General features: G+C 43.2%; 1 protein-coding gene across 1 annotated transcript in view; it reads right to left on the bottom strand.

The window, feature by feature from the left end:
- Positions 1–3,204: 3,204 nt before the first annotated feature.
- Positions 3,205–21,385, bottom strand: part of MEI4 (meiotic double-stranded break formation protein 4) — a 735,767-nt gene continuing 717,586 nt past the window's right edge. The window contains exon 5 of the mRNA XM_086925654.1: positions 3,205–3,465. Within this exon, the coding sequence (XP_086781780.1) occupies positions 3,205–3,465 (261 nt within the window). The remainder of the gene's footprint in view (positions 3,466–21,385) is intronic.

The raw sequence follows: 21,385 nt of genomic DNA, 5'->3' as shown, positions 1-21,385 counted from the left end.
CAACTATTCAAATTGAAGGTGAGAGCTGGTTCCAACTGTTGGAAGTGTAAACGTGAGGGAGCTGCCTTTTTACATATTCCATGGGAGTGCACCCCGATCTCTCGATACTGGGGGGACATGTCTGATACCATTCAGGCCATTACAGGTCAGACTCTTGTGTGCTCTCCGTAGGTAATGTTGCTGGGCTATGTGGAGCAATCCCTGCCAGAGGTGCGCCGCCTGACTGCTATGCTGCTGCCACTTGCGCGGGAAGATTAGCAGCTATACACTGGGGTGCCCCTAGTCGCCCAGGTGTTGAGTCCTGTATTAAGGACATAGCCTACTGCCAGGAACAGCTGGCGGACTACTGGGATCTCATGCCTATAGCGTCTTGCCCTAAAGATATCTGGGAGCCCGTCACTAATTGGCTTAGGACAAGGGACCCCTCCCTTGACAGTGACTGTCGACCATTGCCATCTGTTGGCTCTCAAGATGCCGCCACATAGGAAAATGGTTTAAACATAATGCTGGAAGGACTTCTTCTAATTGATCATATAGTGTTATTAATCCTTTGCTTTAGATTTATGTTCCATTCTTTCATTTAGTATCCGTCTTATGCTGTTATAACTTCCTTTTTCTTTCCCTTTTGCAAACACTGGTATTGAACTGATTGTATGCCATTTTGCCTTTCAGAGTTTAGCACTCTGTACATTGCCATAATGTACCCTCATGTCAATGCCTACGAAACGATTGTAGTCAAACTGATTGCATATTGTAACGCCACGAACATTGTGTATTGCATAAGTGCATGTTGATATTTACTATTTTTACACTGCTGTCTGTCTAAAATAAAAAATAAAACTAGGCCCAGGCCTTGTAAAAGTGTGGTCCAGCAACCTGCATGCCACTCTTTTAAAGCCTCTCCCTCAGCCGTGCCACAAGCAAGTGACGTCACAGAGGCATATGATGGTCAGATGATGGTGGAGGGGCCACAGGTGAGCATACGAGACACTGATTGTACGTGCATGCCCCTCTGATACTTTCCCCAGCTAATGCAGCCCCGAGGAACCACAAAATGCAGAAATTATGATGAATCGGTAACTGCTGTTGTTCTCCACAGGGGACACCTGGAAAGGCCTGGCCCACAGGCCGTACTATAAGTACTGCCGGTGTAGAGTCTAAGGGGCAGATTTATGTTGGTAATGCGCCACGTTTGCATCACGCAACTGCGGCGTAAACGTGGCGCATCCCTACGACCCATTTACAACGTGACGCATCTAGGCAGATGCGTCACGTTGTAAAGCCCTGCACCACTTGTGGGCGTTCCGGCGCAGGGTGGGCGTTCCGGGGCAGGTGCGCCTCGCAAAAGTGGCTGAGTGAAATCTATAAGATTTCACTCAGTCACTTTCAGGCCACTGCTGCGTCAAAACCCTGCGCCTGCTTGAAGCAGGCGTAAGGCTTGATGCAGCATTGGACAGATAGGGCATCCCCGAGCCTTGCTGGAGCTGCGTCGCGCTTGCGACTCAACTCCAGCAATGCGCCACCTTTATGGCACAGATGCGTCACGCATCTGTGCCGTTTTTGCCCCATGGTGTGCCGCATTGTAAATGCGGCGCACCATGGGTGGCGGAGCAGCGGCGCAAAATAACTGGCGCATCCCTGGGGATGCGCCAGTTATCATAAATCTGCCCCAAAGAATGTTCCTGAGTCTATTTATTCAATTCCTGCGCCAAAACGTTGGACGCGAGAATGGGAACCTGGTTTTATTTTACGCTAGAATAAGATTACATGTTTTATCACCTTTAGATACGTAATACTGAAGTGTATGATTTATGACCAGTGTTATCAGTCTGTTTTTGGAGCATGTTATGTGAATATAAGCGTGTCTTTAATTATTTTGTAACCTATGGACAAATACAACGATTCATCTGATGTGGTAATAGAATATGTGAAAAGCCACTAATGTATTGCAGTCTTTCTAATAAAAGAATGTATTTTTATTTGCAATACGTGATCATATGCATGAGAGACTCAAGGAACGGAATCCCTTAATTTCACCATCAGAGAATACATGCAAATAGTATTACAAGCAGAAACATGTTTGAAATGCCTTTATTTCTAAAAGGGGAACACATTTATACATATCTGAATATGAATAGTATAATTTGTAATTTCATAGTAAAGCAAACCAAATGAGAAAAACTGCACAAATTAATTAATTTCCTAAAAGTATAATAACACACAATAATGATGTTAATCAAGTTAATTAATGTTATGTGCTACCGAGAGATGTGCCAATTTAATGTTGCTATCACTGTAAAAATCAATTGAAAACACATAGCAAATGTGCAGCAGTATCAAAAGGGTACATTGTGTAGATCAATTGGGACCCGTCACATCGGTTTCCGTGTTAAAGCTTTAAAATATATGTCTATCACTTCATATGGTCTCTACATTGTTAAAAACATGGTAGGCAATAGGGTGATCAGCAAACATGTAAACAAAAAACTTAAAATGTGTTTGTTTTAATTTGACCATTATTCTATCCTCCATTATTAGAAAATTCATCAGTCTAGAAAGAAATGTTAGTGAATTTTGCAGTACTGTTTTATATGTAAAACAAACAGCAGCAAACTAAATTAAAACAAATTGTGAATCAAATCCTTTGTGGTAGTATTGGCAACAAAATATCATAACGGGTGTACTGAAAAGAAGGAAGCCAACAAGAAATACATTGATCATTTTCTACAGTAAAATAAGACCACTTTTATTTATCTGATATATATTTACTTATTATGGCAATATACAAGATATAGATACATATTTATATATAAACTTACAAACACACAGATATATACATAAATACATGTACAGAACCGTTTTTCTTCCTTGTGTGAATATATGAAAAAAATAGCAGTATACGAATTTGTGATAACACCCAGATGGTTTTTTCAACAATAATGCATTTTGGCTGACTCAGCATTCCTCAGATCAAAGTGCTCCACCATAAAGAAAATGTAAAGAACCCAGTCAATAACGACTGTGAAATAAAAGAGAACCATTCAAAGGCGAGATATTACCAAAGAAGAGAATCTGTTTTGCGCATTGATAGCAAGTCAGCCGCCCGTTACTGATCATCGGCCACGCTTGTGGTTAGGGGCCTTGCTGACGTGATTGAGAAAACATTGCATTTACATATATAGCGGTGAGAGTGTGCCTAAAACTTTAATCATTACTTGTTCCCAAGTTTTGTGATGAATTGAAAAGAACTCCTAATCTCCAGGTGTAAAGAGCGATCAATGGAAATTCATCAGAAAGATAAACAGTGGCTTTATCAAGCGCTCTCAAAAATGTCCTAATTTCTTCCTCATATGACTCATTGACTGGAACTTTCTTTTCTTCTGTTCTATGCTGAAATAGCTGTTCCAAAACCCAATACAGTGAGCACATATTTTCGTAATGAATGATGTCATAGCTGCCTTTGTTCTAAAAAAACATGAAAGACAACATGTAAGCATGGTACACATACCAGGCGGGACACATATAGAAAAATAGGGGAAATAACTTTGAAATGTCATACTTTCAAGTCAACAAGTTTTTGTAACTAACCAGTAGTTAAAAATTGATCATATAATCAATTGCGTTGATAAATATCATGGGACATTTATAAGAAACATGGAGATTATAATGCATTAAGGGGCATATTAGCAAGAACCTGTTTAAAGTTATCGACGTTTTAGCGGCAGGAAACTGCAGCTAAAAGGACGATAATGGGCTTGCTAATATGCGTTATAGAATTCCAATAGAAGCCCAGGTTAGATGTCCAGCACATCTAACCTGGGCTTGTATTGGAATTCTATAATGCATATTAGCAAGCCCATTATCGCAGTTTTAGCGGCAGTTTCCTGCCGCTAAAACAGTGATAATTTTAACGAGGTACTTGCTAATATGCCCCTACATTTCTTGCTTTATTCAATAACCACCAAATAGAAGAAACACTACAGTTCCCATAAGACCTGGAAAATGTAACCATTTAAAATTCAGTTGCAGCACACCAACCAGTTCTTAGTGATACTGTTTCATCTAACTAACAAGCCTTCTTTTCTTGGTGGAGCAAATCAAGAATAGTAAAAATGCAGAACAGAGAATAACAACACAACACATACAGCTACAAGAAAAAATTTAAAGCTCATGAGAAAGTTCAAAGACCTGAAATGGCAGATGAGCAGGCCTATAGGGTTACTTTGAATGTTGTGATGCAGCAAAAGAAGCATGAGTTGAAAATCCAAATGGTAAAGAACAAATAACTTATTGACCCCATATTAGGACAGGTCTTCTTAAGAGATGGTGGAATTTGAAGTGCTAAAAACTGAAACATAGTTGGAAGGTGCAGTTAATTTAGAAATATAACTGTGGAATAATACTTCTTTCTTTGACTTCATCTGTCTTACTTGGCAGGATTCTAAATGATCCAGCCACAGCCTGAGTTTTAAGCTTTAATCCAAATGTACTACATCTGAATAGGAGCAGCGGTGACAGTGTTGGCAAACTTTTAACTTCGGAAAGACTTTGTAATGCAATGGCACCAGGAAAAATGCATGACGAATACTGGGCAAGAAGCCTCAAAGATTTTGTGGACTGGTGATGAATTTGTTAAGGAATGGCAGTAATACCATTAGGAATTAGACTCACATTGTTTGTACTGGTGTGATCCTCCATAAAATATAGAATGGCAGCTCTAAGCTCCTAGATTTAATTTCCACTGATGCCACTATTGTTGCATGGATCCTGCTCATACACAGAACTGTGCACAGAGACCTAGGACATCAGTGAATTGTGGTGTACCAGAAACTCACCTCAGTACCTAGAAAAACCCCAACCAGCTAGCATCAGTGTCACATTAGCTTTCCGTCCTATAGCAAAGTAACCAATGATTAGACAACCTAGAACATGCAACTTAGGCCCATCTCAGGAATGATGGGAAGTGAGAACACTCTTTTGTTATACTCTCATAGTAGTCCACAAGAGGAGTAAAGAAGAGACACGGTAAGGTTAAAATATTTATTTTAACAACGTGATCTCATGTGCAGTATCTTAGCCAACATAAGCAGACATATGATTAAAAATAATACGGTCAGCATGGTTACAATTCCATAAAATACAAAAGGAGAAATCATATTACAATGATGGTGAAAACAGGTCCTATAGCGCTTAGTTTTAAAACCCTCCCAATATAGGAACTATGTATTATAAACTATAGAAGGTCTCTTAGGCTTGTTTTGGGGGACCCCATTACCTTTCCGCTCAGTAAGAGTAAATTACATCTGGATCAGCATAGATTCTCTGCATCCCTGGAAACGGAAATCTTCCAAGTGTCAGAAATCATGGCTAGTGTGTGATAATAAGGACGCCAGAATCTTACTTGGCTCACATCAGCCAAAATGCTGTGTCTAGAAAACGTTACCCGAACATGTCGAAAAACAACTAACATGTTTTGGTAACCTTGACGGCTTTAGCACTCACTGCGCAGACTAGTGGCACAATGTAAGTCTAGAGATGTTGAAAACAAACCTTTTCTCATGTGTAGACCTTCGTGAAGGCTAACTTACAAAAACAGCTATGCAGTGTTGTGTGCAAAAGCAGCAAAAGGTAAAATGGCGTTTAAAGTTCTAATAAGCCACGCTAACATAACTTGCAAGCAAAGTAGGCCCTAGGCCATACTACACTATGTTTGACTCAGTGTTTGACCACCATTCCAACCATAGTGAATGGGTTCCTTCTGAGCATGTTAGTCTCTGTGTTTCAATCAGATAAAAATTGGATGTTGCTATCCATACTTTTCTTTTCTTGGTGGAGCAACACCCCATTGTCGACATCCCCTATGTAATATAAGTAATTGCACTCATATGTATTTCCACAACATCAATCTGTAGAGGAACCGTTTTTCTGGAATATGAGACCCTGTCAGCTAGGTCAAACAAGAGGCACATAATCCTCTACCAAAAGCATATAGCCTTTGTCCACCAAAAACTAAGCCGAAGGCCTTTAACACGAGAGCCTGGCTTTAATTGGCTGGTATAACCCACCATGGTAGCCTATAAGGCTATTAGAATATTCCAATGAATGTGTGCAGAATGTCCTAAATAAAAAACACAAAGTTCTGCTACAAAACCAGGGAGATGAAACCAACCACTACTCTGAAGCCTTTTCTAGGTCTCGCTGAGCCAGCCCATGCGCCGCTCTGCGAGAAACTTAGTAAACGGGCTTTTAAAAGTGCTACCAGAGGCTTTTCCTGGTCTCAAGCTTGCCGGCACGCTCGCAGCCGCCATGTTGGTTTCTGTCAAGGCTCATGAAGCCTTGGGTGCCTCTCTCTGTGCTTTAATTCCCTCCCCCACCACAGATTGCATCACTCTGCTGGCCTCCACTCAATCCCCCCTCTCCTCCCCCCCACACAACTCCTGGTCGCAGAACAGCCAAAAGGTCCCAAAGGTTCCACCTAGAGGTTTTGTCAAAGATGCCCTGATTGTCTGTGTGCGCGGCCCACCTGGGGAAGTAGATTTCAATAGTGCATCCTGCCACCCCTTCTTCCCCCCTCGCCAGACCAGCATGAAGCTGTTGAGTATGCTAATTGGCCCCTCTCCTGCCTTTGAAGTTTCTCCCTGTATCTGTGCTGTGGGGATCTATGTCCGTTGCCTTTTGCTCTTCAATTGTTTTAACAAGTTTCGGTATGCACATCGTAAAACCGCACATGAGCTCACGCGCTCCCAGGCCGCAGCCAGCATGCTTCCAGACACATGAAAGTCTTGATGAAAGCGTACACACATTGCTTCCATAAATCTGCTGCTGTGCAGGTGTTCATAAGGCCCTGCAGATTAGATCGACTCTGCTGTGCCTGGTCTTTGTCTAGAAACTATGTTTTGCATACCTTCATGGCACCGTAATAACTTGGTAAAAAATAAAATTGGGAATGCGAATGGGCTAATAAGTATCCAATTTTACATTTACAATTGCGCAAAAACATGTGACACCCCTAAAATAGGGCACCAGCGGCCACATGCATCATTGTTGCCATTTGCGATTCCTAAATTGCGAAAATTAAGGAATCGCAATTTAGAAATCGCAAACGGCAATGCATGAAAAATGTGCATTTATTTTTGCGATTCGGTATTTTTCCTTAATTGCGATTCACAATTTGCGAATCGCAATTGGGGAAAACCCTTCCCATTGATTCCTATGGGCCAAAAGGCCAATAGGAATGAACGGGAAGGCATTCAGATTTTGCGAATTTCATTTTGCGAATCGCAAAATGTGAATGCAATTTCAAGGGTGCAGGGGGGTCCAAAGAACCCCTCCCTGCACCCCTGAAATTTAACTTTAAGTGCAATTTACACACACACATGAACCAAGGACATGTGTGTGTGTAAATTAAAACTTTCAAATATGCAACTAGTGCATGTTTGAAAGTTTCCGGTAAATTAGCAGGAAGTTCAACTTCATGCTAATTTACCCATTCCAAAGTGCGAATTCGCAATTTAAAAATAATCATGCATTGCATTTAAGAAATCTAAAATTGCGATTTCTTAAATGCAATCGCAATTTTAGAAATCGCAACATGGTTGCGATTCCTAAAATTGCGAAATGCATGATGCATTCCAAATTAGTCAATTGCATTCGCAAACGGCCGAAAATTACAATTCGCACCGTTTGCGAATGCAATTGACTTTGATGCATGTGGGCATACATTCCTTAATTTTGTGAAATTGAACTTTGTAAAAAATCAACTAGTTTAAAAGCGCATGAAGCTTGCAGTCTGCATCTTTCAACAGGTAGCTTCATTTTAATGCGCTAAGTTACGTTCTAAGTGCCGAACAGATGGATCTGTTTTTTTGTCTGAGCGCACATTAATGTTAAGTTGTAGCGGATAGAGTGTGGCAGTGGGGTGGATGCCGCAGGCAGGAGCGGGCTGGGTAATGCTAGACTTGTGACAGAAACGTATGCATTAAATAAACGTGAAAATGCATTGATCTGCCCCTCCCATCAATGACACGCTAAAGTGCAGCAATCTAAATCCATGTGTCTATTTGTAAATGGTTTCTACTTGGCTTCTGATGCATGATCGTTCCTGGGCGGTGGAGGAGGAAGCGGAAGTTCCTGAAGCCTACCAGAGACGAGCAATCCGGAAGAAGAAGGAAGATTCCTGGAGTCCTCGGAGATCGGCTTTCAGGAAGCGGAAGATCTTGAAGCCTACCAGAGACGAGCAATCCGGAAGAAGAAGGAAGATTCCTGGAGTCTTTGGAGATCGGCTTTCAGCGTTTGGGAGCCAGCTCTTCAAAGGGGAAATAATCTTTTCGGATTTACTGCTGCCTACTACACAGGGGCCGGGACTGCGAGACCCAGGGTTCTGCGCACGACCAAGGCAGCGCACTTGGTGTCTCTTCCCGCCCCCTGCCCCTCCCTGCTCCATCGGCTACAAACAGCTCGCAGCCCCCGCTTCGCGGGGGCAACTTCCAGCTGTATCTTTGGGACTGTGACTCTGACCTTGTGTTTTCCAGCGTTTGGGAGCCAGCTCTTCAAAGGGGAAATAAACTCTTCGGATTTACTGCTGCCTACTACACAGGGGCCGGGACTGCGAGACCCAGGGTTTTGCGCACGACCAAGGCAGCACACCTGGTGTCTCTTCCCGCCCCCTACTCCTCCTATTTAGTTACGCCCCTAACGCTTAGCGGGACGCAAGCAGGACGCCGGACGAAGCCCGGACAAAGGGCGGACAGTCTGAGACAGTCCGAGACTGACCGTGACTGGACCAGGATTTATATCCTTTGCTTTTGCTGTTTCCCCGCGGCTCATTTGACCGTAAGACTTTTTGTTGTTGACTCTCTTGAGTATTGCTGGCGTTGGACTCTACTGTAATTTGTTTTTCTTGGTGCTGATTGAGGTGCTTGTATACCTGTGGCACCAAATTATCGAGAGTAATATGTCTTAAAAGAAGTCTTCCTCTGTTACTAACACCATAGACAATTACCTAGTGCAGGTAGTCAGTAAAATTAACAATTCTAGAAGGATATCATTGGGTTTGAGCTCCACCCCCTTAATCCCTACAGAGAACTCCCTACTAGAACCGAACCAGGTTGAAGTTCCGATTCAGGTACATCGTAGTGATTCCCTTGACAATGTATTTACTCAGGAAGATATCTCCGACCAAACCACTTCCACCGCTATCAATTTAGTAAATGATTCCTTAGATCAATCCAATATGACCCAAGAAAAATCACTCCCACCCTCCCCTGCGACTGTCCCAGTAACTAGAGCAGTAAGAGCATGTAGAAAGGGCCAGAACAAACGCGGTGGGTTGCGCTCTAGTAGGAAAAGGATTGTTTCCCCTCCCAAAATCATGCCCATAAAAGACACAACTGGGGAGCTTGGTGAGAAGGTGTCACTGGAGGATGAGCAAATCAAAACTCTTGTGAGCATGATTGATTCTAAGATTAAAAATATTGTTAAACCGTTGATAGCCAAAATCGATCATCTAACAGCAGAGGTTTCTAGACTTGGGGGTATCAGTCAGTGGAAACGGTGGGCAATATACCAACTTCAGCCCTAGTAGAGCCAATCCAGTAGTAAATGCATCAGATGCTGGGATAGAGAATAGGGAAAAAACGGCCTTGACTCCCCAAATGCCCCCTCCCTGTGTATCCAATAACAACCTGGGAATTAACATCGAAACCCAGCCATCGAAACCTATGAGCGTAGGTATTGAGAAAGGCCCGGTCCAACTTATAGTAGAGGCTTCTCCCCTTGTCTTGGTCCTGGCCAATGTACCTCCCCTAAAGCTGGGCCAAGCAGAACCTACTGCATCTTTGATTAGCAAAGCTTTTCACTGGCTATCTAATAACATGGTGATATCCCCCTGGGGTAGACAGCAACTAGCAGAAGAAATCACTATGGCAAGAAGGGTAGATTGGATAGGGAATGGCGTCAAAAAATTCAAAGGTGATTGTGTAGTCCTGCATTTTTTAAACCCAGAAGTACTTCCTGAGGTTCTGAGGAATCTTTTCCCACCACAACGTAGGAGCACAGACATTGTCCCATTAACTTTGGATTTTTTCTATCATAGCAGTAAAATAGGGAACCTGAGTATTCTAAAGAAAAAGTGGAATCTGGTATCACACAAGTGGGGTAGAGTCCTTCAACCAAGTGAATGGGAAATTAATCTAGAGAATCAATTCGGGGCGTTATCAAACCTGAACGAATCTGATTGACTCAACTCGGTTGACAGAGCTGCGCCGAACGAGTTAGCGGAGTCAACTTATAAAGACACCCCCACAGAGAACGAGTACTGTTTGACATATGCTGTCCCCTCGTTCACGGGGAATAGGGTCGAGGAAGTTCTTACTCTGAGCAGTGGAAATATGAACAGACTTCCGGTGCCACAGTTACATCCTTTCCCAGGGGAACTAGCTCCCGACCCAATTGCACCTATGCTAGAACTCCCACGCCTCAACAATATTCATCTAGATCTAGAAAAGGGGTGGGGGAATGATTTACAAGGCTCTTCCCTTTCACAGGTCCCACCCGAGATAGTGGTAGATAGTATAGAAGACACAGGGATAACTTTTCTTTCCTGGAACATTGCTGGAATCACCAACAAGCAGACATCTCCTGAATGGTGCACATTTATAGATCAATTTGACATCTTACTGTTCCAGGAAACATGGTCTGTGACCCCAATACTCCATCAAGGATACCTTAATTTTTATATTCCAGCTACAAAAAACGTTAAGGTTCGACCAGTAGGGGGACTAATAATCTGGGTTCGCCAAAATTTATGCTGCAGAATTCATCAAAGGAGCTCCCCACTAGCAGATATATTGCCAATTACTCTCACCTGGGCCAACGGCCACGGGATGGTCATATTTAATATCTACGCCAGGGGAATAGCGGGTGGTAAAGCATCAGAAGTAATAACCGCTCTGGATCATGAGCTTGAAGCTCTTCCAACATACTTGCCTTTTATCGTAGGGGGCGATGTTAATACCACTTTCGAACCGCTTGGCCAAGAAGACCAAACCTTAACAGAAGATGAGGATAGCAAGTGGGGTATCCCACAGTTAGAACTTCCTGTAGTCAATAGATGGACAGCGGCAGCAATCCAACTGAAGGCCTTATGCCTGGCAAGAGGACTCAGAGCAGCAAATGAAAGAACCCCATCAGATCAACAAGGGAATTAAACATTTAATAATGGCAGGTTCTCTAGTTGAATAGATTATATTTTAGTGGATGTCAGACTATGGAGTAGGTTGATTGATATGGCAGTCAAAACTCGAATAGAGAGTGATCATAATCCTCTCTGCATGGTTCTCAAGGTAAATGCAGGGCCAAGAAAACCAAATTCTGGAGGAGGTAAAACCACCCTAGATATAGTATCCTCAAACAACCTGCGCCATATTAAATGGTGCAGACTTATTGAGAATGTGGAGAGATTAGAGGACCTAAAAAAAGTAGTGTTAGATGAAGTTGCTGAGATTAATACCCACGCTAACAAGCAGAACTTCCCTGAAATCATGCTTGATGCTCACACGTCCTTCTTTACAAAGCTCCAGGAGTTTTTTAAGAAGGAGAATAAACCAGGACATGTCCAGAATAAAAAGCCCATACAAGGATGGTATGATAAAACCTGTAGAGAAGCCCGTGAGAACCTCAGTATAGAACTTAGAAATAAGAATATTCTAGGGGTGAGAAAAGCAAGGGATAACTATAGGAAAGTACAAAAAGAGGCTAAGAAAAAGTGGGATGAGGCCCATTGGCGTGATCTGAAATCCGCCTGTGAAGCAAGGAATCAGAGTCAATTTTGGGCTCTAGTCAAATGGGATAGAGGAGGGGTGGCCCAACCCCCACAAAACAATGTAGCTCAAAATCAATGGGTAGACTTTTTCAGACCCCAATATGCTTCTGTGCCAATTGAAGGGGGACACACTATACCCCCAACAATCTTCTACCAATGCCAGCTATTCACTGTAAAAGATGTCAGCATAGTGTTGGATTGTGTGACAAGGGGTCGTGCCCCAGGAATGGACGCCATACCAGCAGATGTGTTCTTAAGTGATCGCCCATCCTGGTGCCAGTACTTTGTGTGGCTAGCAAATTCTGTGGCCAGAGGTGCACCTATACCTTCTTCTTGGAAGGGCGCAGAAATAATCCCGGTTTTTAAAAAGGGAAACAAATCATTACCCAGCAACTATGGACCTATTAGTCTTATAGACTCCGCTCAAAAAATAATAGGTCACTTAATACAAAACAAATTACAATCCTGGATCGATGAAAATGATATTTTATCTCCATATCAAGCAGGGTTTCGTCCCTGCACAAGCTCAGTGGACCAGGTCTTTTTCTTTATAGCTCTGTATTGGAGGAATGTATTGCTCACCAATAGAACCCTCTACGCTGTATTCGTAGACTTAAAATCAGCCTACGACTTAGTTCCTCATTCCAAACTTTGGGGGGGTACTTGCTGAAGCTGGGATGTCCCCGGAACTATTGACGTTACTCGTCCGCTTGCATGAGGGCAATTATGCGAGAATCAGGTGGGGTGCACAGGGTGAGGTGACTGATACATTCCCTGTCGAGCATGGGGTTCGGCAGGGGTGTGTCTTGGCACCGACATTGTTTTCCATATACATCAACTGGATTGTAAACCATCTAAGCCGTTCCCCCACCGATGCACCGATCCTGGCTGGAGCTCGTGTACCTGTTCTCATGTTCGCAGACGATACGCTCATAGTCTCCCGCATACCAAGTGGGCTCCAGAAGGCAGTCAACGCCTTCGGAGAGTTTTGTAAAGCACATGGACTTGAGATAAATACATCTAAGACCAAGTTCATGTGCCTAAATCAGCGGAATACCTTTAGGGGTTCAATAAATTTTGATGGTACCCCATTGGAACAGGTTGAAGCCTTCACATACTTGGGAATAAGCCTTCAAAGCAATCTGAGTTGGAAAAAACATATTGATATGGCTGTGTTAAAGTTTCATCAACTGGCAGGTATAGTGGCTCACAAACATAAAATCTCACTGACCAAGCCCATTACCCCTGCCCAAGAAATCTACAATATGAAGGTTGTCAGTGCCTCCCTATACGGCTCGGAACTTTGGGGTTTTGCTAATCTGAAACAACTAACAATGGCTGAGAATAGTTTTTTCCGCCGTTTGATAGGGGTCCCCCAAAGCACTCCTACCGTAGCATTGGCCTATGACCTGGGCAGGAAAAATATCAAGGACTTGGCGCGGCTTCGTCCGCTACTATACTGGAGACGCCTAATGACCAAGCCTGAACTTGTGCACTTTGCAAATGCCCTCAAGGATATCATAAGGGCAGATCGCTTTCATTCGATCCTGTGGTTGAAAGAATTAAGAGGATTGCTCAGTAAGCTGGAACTTGACCATCTATGGAATTCTTCCAACGTTGAGAGTTTCCGACCTAAGGCCACGTTAAAGAACATATATTGGGAAATGGTATGGTCGTCTACCCAATGCACAGGCTCTAATACAAACTTAACAGAACGTTACCTGAATATCAAATCTGTACCATCTTGCGAACTTTTTTGGGACATTATCGAAAGACCACTTGACAGAAAATTGTATTTTCAGTTCAGAATTGGGACGCTTCCCATAAAGGCGTTCACATGCAAATGGACGACAAACCAGGACAATAAATGCCCCCACTGCAGAGATTTGATAGAGAATACAGCCCACATACTGTTTGTCTGCCCCTTATATGTTAATCCACAACACAAATGGATAAAACCAGTGTGTCTAAATCTAGGAATACGTAGGTGCACTGAGGCACTGAGAATATTGGAATCAGACTGTACGCCCTATTTGGCGATTGCAATCGCAAAATTCCTAGGTTGGTCATGGATTATACGCACCCGCACTTTACAGCAGCTAGGCACTATCTAAAGGTACCATTGATATGATTGATTGTAATGATTTTATGTAGCTAATTTCGTAAACAACAGTATTATGTTTAATTAGTTTCTTAAAAGATGTTGATTTTAACACTGTCTTATGTTATGTTATGTTATGTTATGTTATGTTATATTTACTTTTATATAGCGCACGGCTACTCAAAAAGAGTGTCCCGGCGCTTTGAGTAAGGAGGGCTACAGCACAATAACATAACACGGTTAAAAAAGAAGGAAGACAAAAGACCGAAAGGACACACACCAACAAAGCGGACTACTGGGTAAACAACCAGGTTTTGAGACCTTTTCTAAAAGCAAGTAGGCTAGTGGCTTCCCGGAGTGTGAGCGACAGAGAGTTCCACAACTGTGGCGCCAGTAGTCCAAAGGAGTGACCTCCCAGGCGAGCTCTATTCACTCGTGGGACAACCGCCAAAAACAGGGATTCCGACCTCAGAGAACGAGCCGGATGGTAAAAGGCAAGTCTCTTTTGGAGGTACTTTGCTCCCACCGCATGGAGGGCCTTATAGGCCAAAGTCAAAGCCTTAAAGGCGATCCGTTTGCGGATTGGAAGCCAATACAGAGTCTGCAGCAGGCCCGCTGCGCTGGCACGTCTATTCAAACCAAAAATAGCTCTCGCAGCAGCATTCTGCACAACTTGAAGCCGCTGTAGCAGATACTCTGGCAGGCCCAGGTAAAGAACGTTCGAATAATCTAACCTAGAACCGATCAGAGCCTGCACAGTCAGCTTCCTGTGCTCCTCCGACAAAAGGGGAAGAAACCTCCGCAGCATCCTAAGGAGGCCGAAGCAAGTGCCCGACACCCCAAGGATCTGGGACTTCAACGTTAGCCCTTTGTCCATCTTGACCCCCAAGTTCTTAGCCTTTTGGGATGAACAAGACGGAGGGCCACCAAGCCTGCCAGTCTGGCTCCGTATCGCACACAAAGAACAGTACCTCAGACTTATCAGAATTGCACTTGAGGCTGTTCAGTTGGAACCATTGAAAAACAGCCCCAAGGCAATCCCGGATACTCTCCCCATCAAAGTCTCCTCCTCTCTTACACGAGAAGAGGAGTTGGGTGTCGTCTGCGTAAGATACGATCTGAGCCCCAAACGACTCCGCCAACGCCGCCAAAGGGGTCATGAAGATGTTAAAAATAAATGTCTTAGTATTTATTGCATGTGTAAGTAAAAATGTAAAACTGCTTTTATGACTGTTGTCGAATAAAGCTTTGAAATTTAATTTGATTTGCATGGCCAATAGAACATTTTATCTGATTCTAGTATTTAAAGTTCTCCATATATTCAGCGGCTCGTCAGGGGCAGTAAACGCTATATAAAACCAAATGAAATTCCAATCTATAATGTAAACAAATTACAGATAGGACTGCTGTATTCTATGATGCATAAAGATTCACAACTTCCAGTCCTGTGCATTCATTTAGGAAATCAGTGCATTCTGGGAGGTGTAGTCTTGGTATTCCTCAGTGAACCAAACAGACTTACCACATGAAAACAGTGATATGCAAAATTAAGGCCTCGGACTGTTAAGACACGTCCTATGGGTATACCTTGATCTGGCAACCCTAGCTACTTATACCGAAATGCAAAGACAAAAAAAGGTGTATTGGTAAATTTCGGTGACTCCTGGTTTCAGTTAGAAGTTTAAATTGACTAACAGCGATTTCCATTATACACCAACCACTGACTGTACATTAATAGCATGAAGTGAACCTTCAGAGCTGCAACCTAAGGAAGAATTTCTTTTGAAGTTTCATAGGAATGGAGACAGACTGTCGTATTCGGAACCAAAGATGATGATTATTTGAAACAAAAAGTTAGCTGAAACTTCCCGTCTTCGCAAAATCTACAGGGTTTGTGGCTTGCTGTCCTATGCAGATAGAGGCAAACAGGCAACGTTTATGGTGACACGCCCTATTAGGCAAGGCGAGCCCAGCTCTATCAACAAAGGGTAAGGATGTGTGAGCGAGGACACAAATGAATAACACAAAGATTCTTAACCTAGCTGTGCTATCACAGGCCTTGTATAAATAGAAACTGGCTGAGAATTGTTAATATATAAAAATAAAAGCAGTACTTTTGAAAATGTCTCTTTTGTATTGGGAAGTGAGAAACAATACATTCAAAGTAACTACATTTTGAACATTACCATGAGTGTATCTTATTAATGTAGTGTGTTTGCAGAGATTCTAAAAAAATGTCTATTGAATGTTTAATATTTCGAAATAAAAAGCAATTTCCAACCTAAACAATTCTTGCACTGGGTCTAAAATGAAAAGGCTGACAGGTTTAAAAAAAAATACTTTAGAATTAGGCCTGCCAGCATTATTCACTATCCGATCTCCTCAACAACATTTTACAAAATTGTGTGCAAAACTTGCGACACTCTGGTAGTCCCAAACACCTCTCACTGCCTCTGACCTATAGCGTGCCCCCAAACATCTCCATCTACCTATTAACAATGATAACGTACTATACACACACACTTGTGGGAAATGATGTCCCGCAATCCACATTAATAATTGCAATCTCTCTTTTTTTGTTGCAAATAAATACCCCTTTTTTCTAAAAACTTTTGACCTAATCTCAATGCCAAATCATTTGTGTCTATGCCAAAAGTCTAACACAAGACCAAGGGCCATATGTAGGTAGCTTAATACCGGTCGGTCACAGCCGAAAATCGGTAAATTTGCCGTTACCGAACGGTATTTACCTTTTTCTAATGTAGGTGGCTGGATTTAAGGATTCAGTAATTTACCGATTCGGTAATTTAAGGAATCGGTAAATTACTGAATCCTTAAATCCTATGTAGGGAGTACTCAAGTGAGTGCATTTTTTATTTAAGGATTCGTTATTTACGACCAACTACAAGTTGGTGGTAAATATCGAAAACCTTTAAAAAAGCAATTTTGCACTTTTTTAAAAGTGCCATGTGGCAGACATACATGCCCTTAGGGCATGTATGTGTGCCACATGTGCAAACAAGCACGATTCAGGGGTGCAGCAGGGTGTCAATGTGACACCCTGCCACCCTTGAATATGTTCCCCCTATCACCGATTCGGTATTTACCGAATCGGTAATAGTGAATGGCTTCCCATTCATTCCTATGGGCCTCCAAGCCCTTAGGAATGAATGGGAATCACCGAATCGGTAAATACTGAATCAGTAATACCGATTCGGTACATTTTACTGAATTTTAAACTACATGCCATTTACCGATTCTTAAATACCGAATCAGTAAAATTCGGTATTTAAGAATCTGTGAATAGAGATTACCTACATATGGCCTCAGATAAATAAGGAAGGAGGCTTTCAGGGTTGAGCTTTCATTTATAAAGGCAGTGTAAGCTGGGTGTGGTAGTGTGTGATTTGCTCAATTAAAGTAAGGGCTCGAGTCGGGGTACCACGCGGGTGGTCGGCGTCCCCCACTTATTTTACAGGTAGCTCGATAACTGGAGAAAATGGAGCCACACATTCACTCTTTGGCCTCTGTGGGGCGAGATCGGAGCCCATTCAGAACACTGCTCACGCGCTGGTTTCTCTGATGCAATCGCATCTAAGGGGTGAGCGAGCGTAGGTAATGAGTCTGATGGTGCAAGCCACCTTTCGTGACGTCACTTCCTGTTGTGACGTCCGCGTCCCCCGCTTCTTTTTCTGGCACTTGTGAGCTGATTAAAGTGCTTGCCCGGACATCTGATAAGTGATTGATATATAAGCATTGGCATAGCCAATAGGTCTCGCCTTTGGGACCTTACAAGTGTTTAGCCATGCAACAGTTAATGTTGTTGCAGTAAGGATATTGGTTGCATAACTAAATATTTATAAGGACCCAAAAGCGAGACCTATTGACTATGCCAATGCTTGTTTTCTGAGCTGTTGCTCTAAATGTTTGACAGTTAACAGGACCACGACTGCTAACTGATGAACATGCACATCAATAGCTGTGAAAGGCGGCTGAAGTAAGCCCCTGGCTCTCCCTGGTTTGGTTAAACTGCTTTTTGTCTTTCAGCAGAGCCAGGCAGAACTAGGAGTTGAGCAAAATTCCTCCCTCCCTCCTTCCCATGCACCAGTGGCATTTTGAGCTACAGGAGAAGTGTGGGTGTGTGGGGGGTAAGGGTGAGGCTCATGTCTGCCATACAGCACAGGCTCTACTTTTCGATTTCTCTTGCCCATCCATATATTTTGGAGAGGGAAGGGACAGAGAAAGGCAGAGGATGTGCAGTAGGACATTATAATGTTGACATCAGCCGGCCTATAACAGGTTTTACAGGCCGCTGCTGCTCCACTGTCTTCAATGGAGATTTCCATATTAAAATGGTCCAATTATCTATTTACCGAGTAGATGAATTGCTCAAAGGAAAAAGGATTTTACTTAATCTGTTTTGTTTTCAACCACTGGCAGGCATCTGAGCGGCAGATGCTCACAGTTCTTTGAAATTTTCTTCAAGGAGGGAGACTTTGCCTTATTCACTGAAGTATGGATGTAGACATTTCCACAAAAAAATGTGTCCATCAACGTCCTCGCTATAAAAAGCCAAGGAGTCCTCCAAAGACATTGTTTTTTTCTGAATATTTTGTAAAAGGGAAAGTTTCATGTTCTTTAAATATAGGACAAAGTCGCTGTTAAATTCAAAGAGCAATTGGCTGGAAGGCTAGATTAATAACTAAATGGTTGACTACTCATTCAGGCCAAACTCACAGATCGAAGTAGCTGTGCATTTGAAATGAGATGATGGGTGTCCTATGAAAGACACTGAAGGCGGCCACACCTCTAAAAATACCATGTATTTTTGTGAGTCCTAGGTGTTCTGTGGATTCCTCAAGCAGTTGCAATATAAGAACTGCAAACACTGCACCATGGTGGCGTAAAGAGTAGGCAGTGGGTTAAGACAAACTGGTAATGATGAATGAGTCCCTCAGGTGAAAGTTGTGGGGAACCCAACTGTATCACAGTTGAGAGGGGTAAAGAGATATCAAAAGTACATATGAAAGATAAGCCAAAACAAAACAGACAGACATTTGTACAGTAACATTCATGCATATAAAAAGTCACACACTCAAAAAGTAGCAAATATTATTCACATCAAAATTGTGAGCCAATAATATTTATCTTGGCTATGAGCAGTGAAAAAAGAGGGCTTGTTACTCGCAGCCAGCAGTATTAATAGGGTTTTGTCACTCACAGGTCTTGGGTCTCGTTTGAATTGTAGTTTGTGTTTTTATTTTGGCTACTACTGAATAAAAGAAGAAAAGGAAAGCTATAAAAACAGTACATGGTTGGTTGTATATCTATGCGGTCAGAACGCACACTGTTTTCAAAATATGCTGCATTATCCACAAAGTTTTAATGGGTAGAGCTTCTTTGACAAACTGCACTCTAATTGTCCTGTTCACACGCTAAAATCCTGTGACAAGGCGTTACTGACCATTCCAGGCATTGGTGCCTAAAGATATTAAGGCAAAGTGTTCTCCTACACTGTCCCTTTGGCATGTAATCAACTATCATTCCATCTCCACTGCTGACCTGATTTGACTAAATACAAAAAAAAAACAGTCTGTTTTAAGTGTAAGATGTTGGTTATGTGCACACCGAGCTCTGAGATACACCTTTGAGTGTGATTTGATGCGCTTTACTAAGTGGAGATAACACATATCACTTATTTTCTTACCCATCCTGTTAGACCTGGCACCATTGGCGTGGGCCTCCCTTCCATTTTTGCTGTTATTGGTTGCTTTGGGCACTGTGGCACTGCCATCCAGGGCCACAGTGCAAGTGCTCCCCATTGTAAATTGATGTACTAATCAGTGGTTCCATTTTTGGCTATTTGGTATACTTGGCAGACCATAGTCTATTGCACAGAGTGTGCCCAGGGCGTGTAAATCCAAATGCTGCTGGTGGGCCTGCAGCACTGGTTGTGCCACACACAGAAGCAGTCTTGTAAAATGTGTCTAAGGTCTGCCATTGCAGAACCTGCGTGCAGTCTGGTACTGTCATGCTGACTGGGCAAGTGCACCCTTTTGCCAGTCCCTAAGCCTTCCCTTTTCTTCATATTAGTCACCCCGATGGTAGGCGCAAGGGCAGGGTGCATTGTAAGTACAAGCCCTGATGTGTGTGGCATGTCCTAATAGTGAATTACAGCCATTTTCTTTTTTCACTATTGCACGGCTACCTGTTCTCCATAGGCCAGAATGGGCTGTTAGAGTTATTACATTTTATAATCCTAACTGTCTCAGAGAACATGGTAGAGATGAGTTTAGTATGCCTGAACTCAGAATAATAAAATACATCTTTTAGTAAAGTTTATTTTAATATTCTGTGTTTGCAAATACCACTTTTAGAAAGTAGGTATTTGTTTGTCTGACCATTCATAACTCCCCACTGCTAGGTTGTGTATTCCTATGTCTGGTTTTGTGAGTGACAGGGCTGGGGAATTCCAAGAGACAGGCTGAGTCACCCAGTGGTGAATAGAGAGATCTGCATCTAGATGGGGGGGGAGGAGTTGCACCTGAACCTTGAATAGGGCTGTGCCTGACTTCCACAATGCTGGCTCCACCCCCTGTGGAGCCGCTGATGTCTCTGCCCTGCACACTGAAAGAAGATAAGGAGTCCTGCAAACAAAGTGCTCTAGGACTGTACCTGCCTTCCACAATGGTGGCTCCACCTCCTGTGGGGCGTCTGATGTGCATTCCCTGCACTGTGAAAGGAAAGGAGAGGTCTGGTTGACAGAGTGCTTCAGAACTGGTTTGGACTGGGCAAAGGCCCCTCTACCCTCAGAGAACAAAGGATTGTGGGGTATAAATATTGGGACCCTGATCCCATGAAATTAGATCACTGTTGGACTGCAAGAAGAAACCTTTACTGAGGAGAGAAACCTGAAGAAAATGAGGAGAGACTATTCCCAAGCTGAAGTGCTGCTGGGGGATTTGGCCTGCAGTGGTTGCCTTACTGCCAAAGGAAGGAGAAAGGAACTTTGTGTACTCGGCTTTCAACTTGTGAAGGATCTCCAAGGGCTTGGAAAAGAGCTTGCCTCCTGCTGAAGTCTCAGGGACAACAGACTTCACCCCCAGCTCCCCAGAGTTCTTTGGAAGTGCCTGCTGCTGTTTTGGGCCTTCTGAGGGACTGCGTGTCACAAGGAGCTGGAAGCGCGACTCAACGAGAAGAAGCGTGTCGCCGTCGCTGTGCCTGCCATTGCAACTCAGAAAGAGTGTGTCACCGCTGGAACTGTCGCACTGCACCGCATCGGAGAGAAGCATGCCGCAACGAAGAGGAAGCGTGTCGCCGTCGCTGCTGCCAGGGCCGGACTGACCGTTGCGGGCACCGGGCAATCCCCCGGTCCACTGGTGCGCCGCCGTTTTTGCAGCATAGCTGCAAAATCGTCCCTGTTACAAAATCAGCCAAAAACCGGCCCCGGCAAAGAACTCGCT

This window comes from Lissotriton vulgaris, chromosome 6 (genome assembly GCF_964263255.1).
Source record: "Lissotriton vulgaris chromosome 6, aLisVul1.2, whole genome shotgun sequence".
In the NCBI taxonomy this organism is placed as follows: Eukaryota; Metazoa; Chordata; class Amphibia; order Caudata; family Salamandridae; genus Lissotriton; species Lissotriton vulgaris.
Note: the sequence above shows the minus strand (reverse complement) of the source record. Positions and strands in the feature narration are given on the sequence as shown.